Consider the following 15,257-nt stretch of genomic DNA (forward strand, 5'->3'; position numbering starts at 1 on the left):
CGGGGGCGGGCCCGGCCGGCGCCAGCTGCAGCAGCCAGCGCGGGTCATGGCGCGGGTGCAGCCGCTCACAGACTAGCAGCGAAGCCTCCATGGCGCCGCGCAGGGATCGGTCAGAGAAGCGCCACACCAATTTGGCGAAAAAACCCTGCGCATGCGTAGCTTGGTGGCGGGGAGGAGTAACTCCGCCGGGAGGGCGGAACACCTTGCGCATGCGCGGGGGGGGCGGGGCGTGAAGTGAACTGAGTGTTTTAGGTTCACCTTGCGCGGGCGGGAGGGTGTGCGTCAGACGGCTCTGGTGTAGACATCCCGGTTGGTCTGTCTGTGACACTCGCACCTGAGCCCAGCAGCCAGGACTAGGACCCCAAAGCACAAGGGCAGGGTGTAAAGGGCATTGGCCCATGCAGTGAAGCAGGCACCCACCCTGCAGCTCCCACAGAGAAGCAATAAGGGCTCCTTCAGTAGAAGACAGGGCAGAGGAGGGAGATCTGACAGAGAAGCCCAGGCGGGGGCAGAAGAGCTTCGGAGAGAGCGAGGGAAAAGAAGTAAAAGTTCCAGCAGAGCCAAGGGAAGGAAATGGGGAGGGGGCAAGGAGAAGAGAAACAGGTCCAGATGGTATCAGCTGAGGAAGTGAAAAGCCCAGAGCAGGAAATAGGTGGGAGAGGCAGAGAGAGTGTGGTGGAAAAGAAAGGGTGTGAAGATGAGAGAGGAGGTGAGAAAGCAGAGCAGGGAGACAGATGGAAAGAGACACGAAGGATTCAAAATAGTGGGTGGAAGAGGGGAAGTAATGGAGAGAGGAAGCCTGAAGAGCAGAATAACCAAGGGGGAGATAGAAGCAGGAGGGCAAAAAGAACAAAACCCAAACCCTGACATGGTGTTCGCTGGCATTCTTTCAATGTAGCCGGTGTTCTATGGGTGACTCAAGCTAGAAACTGTTATATGAATTTCAAAGCCCAGCCAACCATTTCACTCTTGGAGTAGGTAGAAATAAAGAATCCTTTGCTTAGTGCACCAGTACACTTAAGCCAGCCCTGCATTTGGTGGTAATTTGGCTACATCTACTAGTTAATCTCCTGGTGTTAGTGATTCTGTGCCCAGTGATCCAAAAGGAAGGCTCACAATACTATGTTTCTCATCAATCAGGACAGCCTAGAAATTGACTGCCCAGTGTTAAATGGCCTACAGGTTATATGTTTGTTTGGTGTAAGGAAACAAACAATGAGAGAGATATAACTAAGGAGGCATAACATGTCTTAGTGACTTTCTCTCTCTTCAGTACTTTAACAGATTCCACCACTGTAGCGTCTGAGTATCACACTAGTTAATATATGGATCATCAAAGCCCTCCATGAAATAAGGAGATGGTGTAATCCAGAGGTGGGCAAGATGTGGTCCGCAGGCCGGATGCGGCCCACCAAGCCATTCTATCCGGCCCATGGGGCCCCTAAAAAGTTTAGAAAATGAATATGTATCTGCCCCTGGTTGCCTGTCATATGGCCCTTGATGGCTTGCCAAAACTCAGTAAGTAGCCCTCCACACAAAATAATTGCCCGCCCCTGCAGCGTAATCCCTTTTTTAATAGATGGGCAACTGAAATTTTCTCAAAGCCACAGAGAAAGTTGGTAGCCAAGTTTGGACTTGAATCCAGGTGTCCACAAAGTTGAAGGCTGGTGGCCTAATTACCAACTCATCCTCTCTCTCCACTTCAGGAATTGTTGCAATGGCCCTACCCACATTTGAGTATACGTACTGTTCTGATTTTACCCCATGATTGGACTGTGGAGGTTTTTGCTTTCCGTTGCAGAGTGGGGTGTGGTCCTCTGCCCAGGATCTTTTGAGCATATATTGACATTTCATAGATGCAGGATGTTGGCTGTTGTGGTTTCCCTGCTTTACCCCTGGCAGGTTGAGTTAGGTCTGGGTTGTGTCAGGGTCGACAACAGTCTTATATAGAATTTAGATTATGGTTTGTATGGGATGATTTAAATATGGATGATTCTGCCTCAGGCAGGGAGTTGGACTACATGACCTCTGGAGGTCCCTTCCAGCCCTGTTTCTAGATTCTAGGATTTGTTTAATGAGTTAAACTAGTCACCCCTTTCTGGATAGGGGAGACAGAATAGAGGTTAAAGATATGTGAAATATTGCAGGATAAAGGAGGAAAAAGAAGGGGTTGCAACAAAAAGGGTGCCTTTGTGTCTCCTGAAAATACAGCAATAACTCCATTTCTAAATTGTTTTAATATGGAAACTCAGGCAGAAACTGGTAAGTAGGGATCAAGACAAACCATCATATCAACTGATACAGAACACTAGGCCTGATTTACCAATGTACTGTAGCTCTTATTTGACTTCCATGCATGACTGTTTGAAAATCAAGTCTTAGCATGTTTTATATATAAAGGGTCTTTATGTGTGTATGTGCAAGTGCATGTATTATATATACACACACTTAGTCACAGACATGAGGCTATCTCTATATACATAGGCTAAGGCTTGAGATATTTAGACATAAGGATGTGTTCAGTATGAGGGCATATTGTGTCCATTCCCCACAGTCATCCCCTGGACAGCAAGGAATTGCTCTGCACTGTATTCTTCAGGATGCTGTCACTAGTGCCCACCTCCCACTTTGGGAAAGGATGCCACAGTCCAAAAGATCTCCTTGTTGGAAAAACAAGGTGAGATCCATCCAAGTTGTACCTTGCATCATTGGCTGTGTGAAGGAGCCTAGCTTTCTGTACCTCTTCTTCTTTGACAATCCCTCATAGCCAAGGATGACTGTCTTCCATGATTGTCTTATTTGTGTGTCTGAAGATGGCTGATGAAGTCTATTTGGGATCAACAGACTCTAATGCAGCTTGGACATGTGTTTCTGTGTGGGGTGGGTGGCTCTTGATTCTTGATTTGGTCCACAACACGCTGTTTCTGCCACTACCACATTTCCATCTCATGTTGTTGTCATGAGGTTTCAGAGCCCTGAGATCCCTGCAGCAGACTCTTCCTCCAGTTGCGGAGGTCCTGGGCAATTGTCTCCTACGAGTGGACATAGATGTTGGATTTTTTTAAACTGGCCTTGAGGACATCCCTGAAGTGCTTTCTCTGACCTCCTCTTGAGCCTAAGCCTTGACTGAGCTGAGAGAATAAAACTTGCTTGGGGAGTCTGAAGATGGACATCCAGATAATACAGCCAGCCCAATGAAGCTGATGTTGGATGGTCATCATCACCTCACTAGTGGTGGTGTTTGCTTGCATAAGGACACTAACGTTGGTGTGTCTCCTTTCCCACTGGATTCAGAGGATCATCCACAGGCAGCATTGATAGTACTTCAACAACTTTAGATGTCTCCTGTACCTTGCTGTGTGAGGCAGCCTAGCTTTCTGCACTGGAAATCGAGCTCGGCTCTCACACCTCCCACACCTAAATTAAACCCCGGTTTGGCGCAGGGCGGTGAAGGGGCTGTGACTGCCAGGATCCTTTCAGCTGCAAGCAAAGCCGCGTTCTCTCCTCTTCTGTACCAGGCTCCGCTCGCGGGCAGGGGGCGCCACCCACGACATTTCCAGGCACTCAGAGGGAGGGGCTGGTATGGGGGTTTTTTTCTAATTAAAAAAAATAAGAGAGCGCGCGCGCGCTGCCTCTTTAATCCGAGATTGCCTCTACCGCCCGCCTCCCCCGGGTTCAGATCAGCCTCATTTCCGGCTGCGACTCGTCTCGCCTACGTCCGGGAGTGGCTGAGCTTGCTTCTTCTCCTCCGTGAAGCTTTCGGGCCGAGAGGATCCATCCTGGCGGGAGCGGCTCGTGGGGCTCCGATCGCAGCCATGGTGAGCAGGAGCGGGCGGACACGTGCGAGCGTGGAACGTTGAGACACCGCGTTCCAGAGGCCGAACGCGAGCGCCGGGCCCCGCTGCCCCGCCAGGCCGCCGGCCCGAGGGGGGCGGGAAGGGAGGAGCGGATCCACGCAGCTCCGGGCCGGTGGGATCGGAGCTGGGCCGGCGGGCGGACACGAGGCAGGCCGCCACGTGCGTGGGTAAACAGGCCCCTAAAGCCCCACGTGGCTCCTCTGTCCCTCTGCCTCCGCATCGCGCTTCCCGCGTGTCTGTCGCGCGCCTACTGAGCCTTTCTCCTCTTGCAGCTTGATCTCTCCGACCCCTAAGCGCTCTCTGTTCTGGTGCCTGCATGCAGTGCCCTCACTCTCCTGCTAAGGGGGATTCTTGTTGGGTTTCCTCCCGGTGTAGGAGAGGTGAGGGGGAGTAACTACTGGTTTACTAGCTAAGCCAGTAATTCAAAATTTTTCAACTCCGTGCAGCTGGACAGACTGGAGGCAGCCCTTGGAAAATGCCAGCTCTTGGCTTTCACTCTGAACTTTGACTCCAGGAGCATAACAGCAGTTTTTCTTTTGCAAAGAGCTGGGTTGGTGGTTGTAGTCCTGTTGGTCTACGGACATAGACAAGGTTCTTTGGGTAAATCTGAAGGGACCTTGCATTTGAAATCTCTGGGCTTATGTGATGAATTGTGTTTGCAGACTTAATAGACTGTGTAGCAAGCACCCCATGGCATCCTTGAAAGGTTCACTGGTCGCCCCAGGGTGCTGTGGCACCTTGGTTGAGAATTGCTGCCCAAGAGCCTTTCTCGTGTCTGTTGGCATAGAGCAGAGGTGGCCAAGCCCATGGATCAAAGTCATGTGCAGCTCCTGAAGAAACTCTTTAATGATAAATGGCTACTTGAGCCGGAACGCTGTGCCAAGGTCAGGGGCTTGGGAGCACACACATTCTGAAAGTTTTGTCAAGATTTTTGGTGTATGGCTAAAAGAGTTGGGAAGTTTGGCCACCCCTGGTGTGCAGGAATACAGGGCTAGCAGTACATGGAGGCTCTATTCCCTGGGCTGGTGCTGACTAGGAATGATAACAGTGCAAGAAGCTGACAACTTTTTTTTCCTGCTTCCTTGCTTATGAAAGAGAGCATGCAAGGAAACTTGTAGCAACATCTGTTTTGTATTGTGCTTTTGGGGTATAGCTCTCAGGGCCTAGGCCTGACATGGCCAAGATCATCTGGTGGCAGGAGACCAGGACCTCTGATGCCCTAGTCCAGTGCTTCATAAATTGGGTTGTTTATCTTGCATACCTATCACTGAAGTACATCTAGGGTGGAACTGGTATGCAATATGGCACAATATTGTATAGGGGGAAATTTTGATCAAGGATCCAAGGGAAAACCATTTTTACAGGTAAATGGTGGGATCCCCAGTGTCAGTGCCAAACACAGGACCACAGTAGTGTGTTTCATCCAGAGGAGCCATGAACAGACATCCTAAAAAAAAAAAAGGCTCACTTGATCCTGGCAGGACTTGAACCTCTGGTTCTGAGTTCAGATATTAGTATTCCAAGCAAAGCTTCCCTTTGTCCTCTTCTGTAACTTTGATTTCCTTTCTCTAGAGTGAGGCAGAAGTGAACCCCAAAGCTTACCCTCTGGCTGATGCACAGCTCACCAAGACACTGCTGGATCTTGTACAGCAGTCTTGCAACTACAAACAGCTACGCAAAGGTGCCAATGAAGGTAAAGTCTGACCTTTAGGAAACTTACTACCACTGCTAACATTAACAAAAAAGGGTTTACTAAACTAGGAGTTGTGGGTGGTGGTTGTCTTCTACCTATGGATTTTGCTTTAGATGTTTGGTAATTCCCCCTACTCCTGGATCTCAATATATATCTTCTCCATTTGTGCAATGAGAAGGTTTCCCTTTTGATTAAATGGTCTAATGGAAATAAAACTAACCTGAGAGAAATTGTATGGCTTCTCCGTGCTCCTCTGATAGCTGGAGAAAAGTGTATTCTTGGTATATAGTAGAATCCAGATACCTGGCAGGGTAAGATTTCTAAACCCCTTGTGAAGATGAGGGCTTGCAAGCTATCTAGGAGCATGTATAGCTGCAGTATACACTACGCACAGCTGTTGAAGTGCTTCATCAGCTTGCTACAGCTTTTACATTGCAGAATGCTGTTTCTCTAATTAGTTGCATGCAACTGCAGTGATGCTGTGCTGAATAGAGGAACAGCACATTTTCATGTAAAAGGTATAGCAAACAATTTATGGCTCACTCTTAGTTTAGCAACTAGCTGCTAGCTAAGTGGGTTACAAACCACATTACAGCATCAGATGAAGTATGTTGTTGCCTAGGAAAATTCACCCCTGTCTGAATCAGTTGGTCTCTTCAGGCAGTGATTCTTGACCCCTTGAGAGACCCCTTAGAAAATGCCAGTTCCTCATTTTCACTCTTATTTTTCTGTAATAAAAAACAAGAAAACAGAGTAGTTCTTTTGCTGCAAAGAAATCAGACCACAGTCAGTCAGATTGTTTTTGACACTATAGATTGCTTTTTGAAATCTGGGTTTATCTTGTGAATTATGTTTAGGTGTTTACATGCCTGCTGATATCTTGCAGCAGCCTTAAAAGAATCTCACAGAACCCCCCTAGTGCCACAGCAGCTTGGTTGAGAATCGCTGCCTTGAGGTGCCACACTGCCCTATCTTCTGCCTACCACTTCCCCAGACCACCAAAAAAAGAATGATCTGGCTTCTAAATATGGGGGGCGGGGGGGTGGGCTAGAAGGTGACCAGCTGGCTTATCAACATTGCATTCAAAGACTTTTCTATATTGTCCATTGCACCAATGCATAAAAAATAATAGTGCTTAGGAAGAAGGATCCAGATTAATTGACTTCTGTGTCCTGTTTCTAAAGAAGTGGGGAATGAAAAGGATTGTTGAACTGGCCTTATCAAGTTCTGCACCTGCTCCCTCCCTTTCATTTCAAGCCTGATGCCTAGAATATCTCCTTCCCAGATTTGTCTAATGTGTATGATTTTATTTTTGACATGCCACTGCTTTCTTGAGAGCTTCACATCCTAGCAGAGTCGCTGTTTATGCAAGTTTCCACTCTTGTCAACCCTTGTGCTAATGTGATCCCTTGAAAGGACTGTGTTTACTCCTCTTCTTTCTCACTTTGCAGCTACTAAGACACTGAACAGAGGAATAGCAGAATTCATCGTGATGGCTGCAGACGCTGAGCCCTTGGAGATCATCCTACATCTGCCACTTCTTTGTGAGGACAAGAATGTGCCCTATGTTTTTGTGCGCTCCAAGCAGGCCTTGGGGCGGGCATGCGGTGTCTCCCGGCCTGTCATTGCCTGCTCAATTACTATCAAGGAAGGGTCACAACTGAAACCTCAGATTCAGTCTGTCCAGCAAGCCATTGAGAGACTGCTGGTCTAGAAACCAGTAGGTCCAGTCTGTACTTAGCAAAATAAAATTGGAGTGAGGGAATTTAATGTTTTATTTTTAGTTGACAAGACAGTGGCTTGGTTTCAAATGTTTCATTTCAAAATGCCAGGTATTTGTTTTACAGTGGCTTGATTCTATTTTTGTTTCAATTCTTCACTATAGCCAACCTGGATTTTCTCTCCCCTTCCTTCTTCCTGCCTTCCAAATACAAGTCACGCTTGGTAAAGTACTTCTCAGAACTCTATTGTATAACAATTGTTCTTGTCCAATGTGAAAAATAACTTATCGCCCCCTGCAGCCTCACTAACTGATTCCCCCATTACAGTGCTGTTTTTTTGCAAGATATTCTGCTAGAATCTCAGCTTCTACTAGACTGTGCTAAACCATGCTAAATGGTTTTGTCTGATGAGGAAAATGAAAGCGAATCCTTGCTGTAATTCATTTTCAGGTTACTGGAATTGCTGGTTAAATTTAATTTCAAATAATAGGAGAGTAAGCGTGGCTACTGTGTAGCAGAAAACACTGGTGTTTGCTGTTGAAATAGGACAAGACAGCTGTCAGTGGTGAGGGGAGGAGAAATCCCACTACAATGCAAAGGGTGACAGCTCTAACCTCGCTCTTTTTTTTTTTTTTTTTTTTTTTTAATAAATTTCACAACTAGAGCATATAACTGTGTCAAACTGTTTGGTAAAAGCATGTGGCTCACTGAAGTGTTCCTGGTCACTAGTGGACTGATCAGATCACCCCATAACTACTGCTTTACATTGCAGTGCAGCAAGGGAGGTCTAACCGCCAACACTAGTAAGCTCTCTCTGCTTGAAGCATGCAATGGTCTGCAAGCTGTTAGATCACTAGGATGATTTGACCAAAAATCTAAAGGAAGAGGAAAATAATCCTGGTAGAGAGCAACTTGTCAGGGTCCACATATGCTGTATCTAGTTGTCTTTGAGCAGGAGCCAAACTAAGGATTTGGCTACTGTGGGTAATGAGATACTTGCCTTGGCAAGCAAGGCAGTAAGACATGGTGACTTAGCTTTCAGATGCCGAAATAGACACAGGAACAGGTTTACTTTCCTGTCACTGTAGCTGGGTGGTTCTGAACCTTTTTTAGATTCAAGACCTCTTCAGAAAATGCCAGCTCTGAGCTTTCACTTGTTTGTTGACAATGGAAAAGTAATAGAGTAATTCTCTTGTTGCAAAGAACTCAAGACCATAATGGGTCAGAACGTTTGTGATGGTATGGATTTGTTTGATATGAGTTTACTTGCAAATTGTGTGTAGGTGCATTAAGAGTGCTAATATTATATGGCACTCTTAAAAGGATTTTGCACACCCTGATTGAGAATTGGTGCTTTAGGTGAAGTGAGCCTTGCAATAAAAGGTCACTACAGTTCTTTTAAAACCTTCTCTATGCCTGCTCCCCAGTTAAGAGTTCTTTCTCTCAAGCTGAAGTGTGTTGCAGCCATGTTTTTCTGAACCCTCATAGAAAAATGTGGCTGGAAAGAACCTATGGAAGTCATCTCATCCAACCCACTTCATCATGTGATTAAGTGAGCTTCAACCCATGAAATCTTGTGTTATATATAATCTACTTTGGTCTATAAAGTGCAAATCTACCCTGCCTTGTGCTTGACTACAGACTAACATGACTAAGTCTGTCTACTAAAACTACACACAATCATTCCTGTCACAGCCACAAGGCATAGCACCCTTACCTGCCACTGGTAAAGCAGGGGGACAATGGCAGTCAGTGTCAGGTGGCTATTAGGGTTGTTCAAACACATTTGAGAGATCCAAGAAAAAGGTCCTGCCCCACCACTACAGAGGAAAGGAAAAAAACAACAAAAACTGCAATCCACACCAGTCTGACTGTGGGGTAAAATTCCTTTGTGGCAATTGGTCTGACCCTGAGCAGAGGGGAAAGATCCTCTAGCCAGAAACAACCTGGTTTTAGGACCACTAGCATACCTCAGTCAAAATCCCCAGCCTTGGTTACAACCAACACCCTGTGCTTCTGAGGAAAATGGAAATACTCCTCCCCCTCAAAACCTGTAGCAATAAGGGAAAGAAATTCTTTCCCAGGCTTGTGTGCCAATCAGCAAAGCCCAGAAGCACAGGAAATACCCACAATATATTATAGGCCTAACTATTCTTAGATTGTCCCTGACCAATGTATACCCAACTTCTTGACAAAAAGATTCTACAACCTCCGTAGGGAGTTTAATCTGCTACCTCACTCCTGACAGCGATGTTTTTCCTGATATCCAATCTGAACCTACTTTGCATTGGTCCGTGTCCTGCTCTGTAGCAAGAGAGAAAAGGTGTTCTTTTTTTATGGCAGGCCTTTAGATATTTGAAGACTGTCGTCAAGTCCCCCTCTTGAGTGCCTTTTCTGCAAGCTGCGTTTGCCTATTTCCTTCAACTTGTATGGCTCGCTTTGCAAATCCTTTATCACTTTTGTCGCCTGCTTCAGGACTCACTAACCTCTCTGTGCCTTTTTAAATGTGGAACCCAAAACAAAACACACTACTTTAGATAAGGCTTAGCCATCATGCAGAGGTGGATCCAGGGAGGGTACACCAGTGCAGTTGTAGCCCCTCCCTCTCCCCCTTTGATTCCTGCTCTGCCCAAAGTTTAAAACCAACTGCCTGGCAGCAGCATTTCTGTTCAGGCAACAGTGAGCTTGAATTCATGGCTCATTAAAATCTGATTCCTTCTACACTCTTCATTCCAAAGGTGTTAATGACCTTTTAGTCATTTTAGTAGTCTTGGTGTTTCACTAATCAAGCTAGCCTTTCTTTTGTAATTCTACAGTCTGCGGGCTGCTCCTGGTAATGTAGTTCCTATTCCACAGCCTTGCAAACTGGTTTTAACTTATTCCAATGAAGGTTGTTGTTTTTTGCTTTGATATTAAACTGAATAATGCAGCCCTAGGCCACTAACAAATTAGTAAAGCTTCTAGTTTTTTTTTTTTACCTGAAGAAAAATATATGTTCTGTTATATGGGATGATGGACCACATTATCTGCGCACACCTTTTCAAAATCTTAGATCTGCCTATGTCACTGTAGAGTAAAAAGGCACTATCACCTCCAGTGTCTTGCACCTAATGCTCCTCTTGATCCTGCATTAGTCTTTTGTGTAGCTGCATCACACTGCAGACTCATATTAAGGCTGTGATCCACCAAGACTCCTAGATCCTTCTTTGCAGTGCTGTCATCCAGAGAGATGTCACCCATTTTGTATTTGTTTTTTTTTATTATTCCCAAGATGTAGCACCTTGCATCTGTCAGCACTGAACTTCAGTCTGTTAGCTCCTATTAAATTACATTAAGCAATTTTTGCTTTTACTTCAGTGACCTTCTTATTTTCAACAAGATAGCTAACAATAGCATGGCATTCATCCTTATGACTGGCAGCAAGGAGTACTGTAATAACTGTAGGCCTCAAGACTAGATCTTTTATGACAGCAAGGGCCAACCTTTTTGCAGGCATGGCAAAAAATATAGTTTCATAGTTGGTAGGGTTGGAAGGGACCTGAGCAGATCATCAAGTCCGACCCCCTGCCATAGGCAGGAAAGGATGCTGGGGTCAAATGACTCCGGCTAGGTGATTATCTGGCTTCTTTTTGAAGACTTCCCGATGTCTAGCCTGAACCTACTCTCAGTCAACTTGTGGCCGTTATTGCTAGTTACTCCTGGTGGTGCTCGGGGGAACGGGTCTCTCCTGTTCCCCACTGGTCTGCCTTGGTAAGTTTATAAATGGCCACCAGATCCCCTCTCAGCCTTATCTCGTGGAGGCTGAACAGGTTCAGGTTCCATAGCCTGTCTTCGTAGGGCCTGCCCTGCTGCCTCCTGATCATGTGAGTGGCCCTCCTCTGGACCCTCTCAATGCTGTCCACATCTCTCCTGAAGTGTGGGACCCAGAACTGGACACAGTACTCCAACTGTGGCCTGACCAATGTTGCATAGAGGGGGAGGATCACCTCCTTGGACCTGCTCATGATGCATCTGTGGATGCATGACAAGGTGTGCTTAGCCTTACTGACCGTGTCCCCACATTGGCGGCCCGTGTTCATCTTGGAATCAGTAATGACACCAAGATCCTTTTCTGCCTCTGTGCTGACTAGAAGGGAATTCCCCAGCCTGTAGGTATGCTGCTGGTTCTTCCTCCCCAGGTGCAGTACCTTGCACTTGTCAGTATTGAATCCCATCCTATTCTCATTTGCCAACCCCTGTAACTTGTCCAGATCTAGTTGTAGCGTGTCACTCCCTTCTATCATGCCCACTTCTCCCCACTTCTTAGTGTCATCTGCGAATTTGAACAAGGTGCTTTTCACCCTCTTGTCCAAGTCACTGATGAAGATGTTGAACAGTGCGGGTCCGAGGACTGAGCCCTGGGGGACCCCACCACCCACATCCCTCCAGGTCAAAAATGATCCATCTACCACCACTCTCTGGGTGTGGCCCTCCAGCCAATGTGCTACCCATCTGACTCTGTAGGCATTGACACCACAGTCGCCTAATTTTTTAATGGGAATAGGGTGAGAGACAGTGCCAAAGGCCTTCCTAAAGTCCAGAAACCCTACGTCCACCGTGACACCTGCATCTAAGGATTTTGTGACCTGGTCATAGAAGGCCACCAAGTTGGTCTGACAGGACCTGCCTCTAATGAACCCATGTTGGTTGCCCCTCAGCATAATCTCCCCTGCTGGTCCCTCGCAGATGTGCTCCTGGATAATTTTCTCAAAGAGCTTCCCCAGGACCAAGGTAAGACTAACGGGCCTGTAGTTTCCTGGGTCCTCCTTCCTCCCTTTTTTGAAGAGACCACCCTCCTCAAGTCCCACTCTGTCAGCCCTGGTGCTGTATTGCCTATCTTCTCCCTGATATGCCACCTGACAAGAGGCTGCTCTCGCAACTTGTGGCACATGTACCAAAGGTTAGCCACTCCTTTTAGATGCTCCAAAACTTTAAGGTAAAGTAAAGGTTTCGTTGCTGTTGTTGCATGCTTTTCCTGAAATGCATTCAGCTATAATCAAGCCACAAAACAAAGACCTGGGGTACAGGTTGCCATCAGCTTTCCCGGCATGCAGAGACATGTGTTGTTGACTCCATACTCTAGCAACATATAAGGTGCCTAACTTTGTCTTTGGGTAAATGGCATTTTTAATGCCTTTAGTTTCCCTGGTATATCTTTAATTTCTCAGCATCCTTGTGCTGCCAGCTCACAGTCCAACTCTCCTTCAGCAATGTCTATGGTATACAAGAACACTCTGTACATGAATTGGTCTAGTGACTCTCAACCAGGGTGCCACAGCACTCTTGGGTGCTGAGAGATCCTCTTAAGACTACCATACATTACCAGCACTGCTAAGCATTCAAATACCTACACAATTCATAGAAATTTAAAAAAGGAATCCATAGTGTCAAAAACATTCTGACATTTTTTCTGTACTCAAAAAACAAGTGAAAGCTGTGAGCTGACATCTTCCAAGTGGTGCCTTGATTCTAGGCAAGGTTAAGAACCACTGTATCAGTTCCTTCACTGTCCTCAGGAGGAAGCACACCCTCTGTGCTCTTACTACAAATATCCCGTTCACTAAGCAGAAGCTCCACAGCAGTCCCCAACTAGAGGAAGGAACAACTCTCCAGCTAGCATCCAGCAAGGGGAAGGAACTCTAGCCTCACCTTTTCCTCAGGACAGTGCTGCAGAAATAAACTGGAAGTAGAAGTTAAAACAGTAGAGTAGAATGAAGAAAAGGGGTAGGGAGTTATAGCTGTGCTTCAGATTTAACCCTCTGACCTTCCCCATGGGTGTAGCCTATCTTTCCTCTGCCCCTGTTATGCTGAGACCAGGACAGGTGAATGGGTACAGCACATAGTAAAGCTATAGATGTTTTCATCCCCAGAAACAAACGGAGCAGGCTGTACCTTCCTGAAGTTTCTGTTATAGATGATCTATTCACTAAACCATGGCTTGGGGGATAGACTCCACATATTCACTCATTTGTTCTTTCCTACATGCAGTCTTTTCATAGCCCCTCCAAGCTTGTAAGATCAAAGAGAAGGCTGGAGTGGGAATACAAGTCAGTGGAGAACAGGAAGTAGTTGGAGGAACAGACTTGATGGAAAATAGGAGAAATAAATGATGCTGGAAGATTCAACTCTGTTCCCCCTTCCTCGGCATTTATGGACCAAATCTAGAGGCTCTGACTTAGCCCAGAACTTCTTCAATGTTCCCTGCTCCAAAAGGCAATAGGCCTATGCATTAAATTAAATAGTTCTTACCAATGATCAGTTTGCAGAGGGCCAGAGCCATAATCAGTATCCTTTTTCAATTTTGTAGAAAGCTATATTCACAAGTCCAGACTCACTAAAAAGGGCAGCTTCCCACTTAGGAGCACTACCTGTAGCAGCAGTGGGCAATTATTTTGACCGGAAGGCCACTTACGGAGTTTTAGGTGTCTGTTGCAGGCCAGATTAACCCCCCACTTCCCACAACAGCTCACCAAAACTCCCTAACTGGCCTCCCATGTGGGTCCTGGCTGGTCTCCATGGCGATCCCAGGATCACAGGGTGGTGATAGCGTAGGGCCAAAGCAGAGCTGATTCCTGCATACCTTTCCCTGTGAAACCAGCACCAATCACAGGGGCAAGCAGGGAGCAGATAGTGGTTCTACCCTGGCCCTGTGATCCCACACCTAGCCCCAATGCTGGCCGTGCCTGCCCATCCCGGTCATGGATGCCTCTCCGCATCGACCCACAGCCCCATCCCAGCGCAGATGAGACAAGGTCACGGGCAGGCAGGTAGCAGCATCTGGGAGCAGGATGGGCAGGCAGGTCTGGGGATTGGGATCACAGGGCGGTAACAGCACAGGGCCGGGGCTGAGGCAGAGCTGCAATCTGCTGCCCGCATGCCCCTGCAACGAGGGCCGGTTCCACAGGTAGAGGTGTGCAGGGAGTGAATCGCGGCCATGCCCCAGGCCCTGACCCTGCACTCACTGCCCCATAATCCTGATCCCCAGCTCCACCCCACCACCCTAAATGAGGTTCCCTGCCTGCCCACAGCCCCATCCTGTCTGCCCAGCCTGCCTGTGCAGATCCCACCTGGTCTCCATGGAGACTGGGCTTGCCCACTCACTCCATCTGGTGCCCTGAACAGGCAGGCTGGAGTGCCTGGGCAGCAGGGCTTGTTCCAGAGGCATAAACCGGAAGGAGCCACCACGGGCTGCCAGGAAATGGAGTCTGGCTGCTGCTCCATCCCAGCCCTGCTGTGCATCTGGCGGTGGCAGGACCAACTGCATGCACTACAGCCTTAGCCACGCCTGTGCCTGGGCCAGGTGAGGCCAAAGGACCCACTGCAGGCCAGATAAAATGCCTTCGACTGTATCCGGCCTGCAGGCTGTATTTTCCCCACCCCAGACCTACAGGGTGTGGTGTCCCATTCTATGACAAAGGCTACCAGCACACCAGTGTCACTTGCTATTGTAGCTCAGATAGCCATACCCAACCTAAATTGAAACAAGTCGGCTCAGATGCTGGAGTAGGTTGGCTGTGACAGTATGGAGCTTAACATGGGCTAGCCACCCAAGCATTTCGTCAGCTCAGAGTTTTGCAGCCCACACTAAATTTCATGCTGCAGACATACTAAACAAACTACCAAGTTTAAAGTTAGCCTGTCTTCTATCTATTTGCACAAGCTGTAGTGACTCTATAACCAAGATATATTGCTTCATTTACTGCTACCAGCAGTTCCCCTGATTGCTTCATTGTCAGTATTAAGGATCTCAGTGTTGGGCTCTATTACACCATGCATGTATAAAAAGGAATGGATCATTGGTTGAAAGTATGCACGGGAACCATGAAAAATCAGTTAAAACTACAGTCAACTGTACTACTACCATCATCACCTTCTAGAACAGTGAGAGTCAACCTTTTTGGCAGGCATGCCACAAGTTAGCCCCAGCTCCTCCCCAAGTGCCATTCC

The 15,257-nt window shown here is 47.2% G+C and overlaps 2 protein-coding genes across 2 annotated transcripts in view; one reads left to right on the forward strand and one right to left on the reverse strand.

The window, feature by feature from the left end:
* Nucleotides 1-211, reverse strand: part of MEI1 (meiotic double-stranded break formation protein 1) — a 47,774-nt gene extending 47,563 nt beyond the window's left edge. Inside the window, exon 1 of the mRNA XM_025208921.1 lies at nt 70-211. Coding sequence (XP_025064706.1) covers nt 70-211 — 142 coding nt within the window. The remainder of the gene's footprint in view (nt 1-69) is intronic.
* A 3,425-nt stretch (nt 212-3,636) lies between these two features.
* On the forward strand, nt 3,637-7,315 carry SNU13 (small nuclear ribonucleoprotein 13). The gene is made up of 3 exons (XM_006027647.3): nt 3,637-3,818; nt 5,430-5,550; nt 7,002-7,315. The coding sequence occupies exons 1-3, from the start codon at nt 3,816-3,818 to the stop codon at nt 7,262-7,264; spliced, it is 387 nt and encodes a 128-aa protein (XP_006027709.2). The 5' UTR covers nt 3,637-3,815; the 3' UTR covers nt 7,265-7,315.
* The last annotated feature ends 7,942 nt before the right edge of the window (nt 7,316-15,257 follow it).

The sequence above is a fragment of the Alligator sinensis genome, unplaced genomic scaffold, assembly GCF_000455745.1.
Source record: "Alligator sinensis unplaced genomic scaffold, ASM45574v1 scaffold215_1, whole genome shotgun sequence".
In the NCBI taxonomy this organism is placed as follows: domain Eukaryota; kingdom Metazoa; phylum Chordata; order Crocodylia; family Alligatoridae; genus Alligator; species Alligator sinensis.

What these genes read in the sequence shown, in the direction of transcription:
- SNU13 (XM_006027647.3), top strand. An exon ending in ACGCAAAGGTGCCAATGAAG is followed by an intron (nt 5,551 to 7,001) that starts GTAAAGTCTGAC and finishes CTCACTTTGCAG; the next exon opens with CTACTAAGACACTGAACAGA.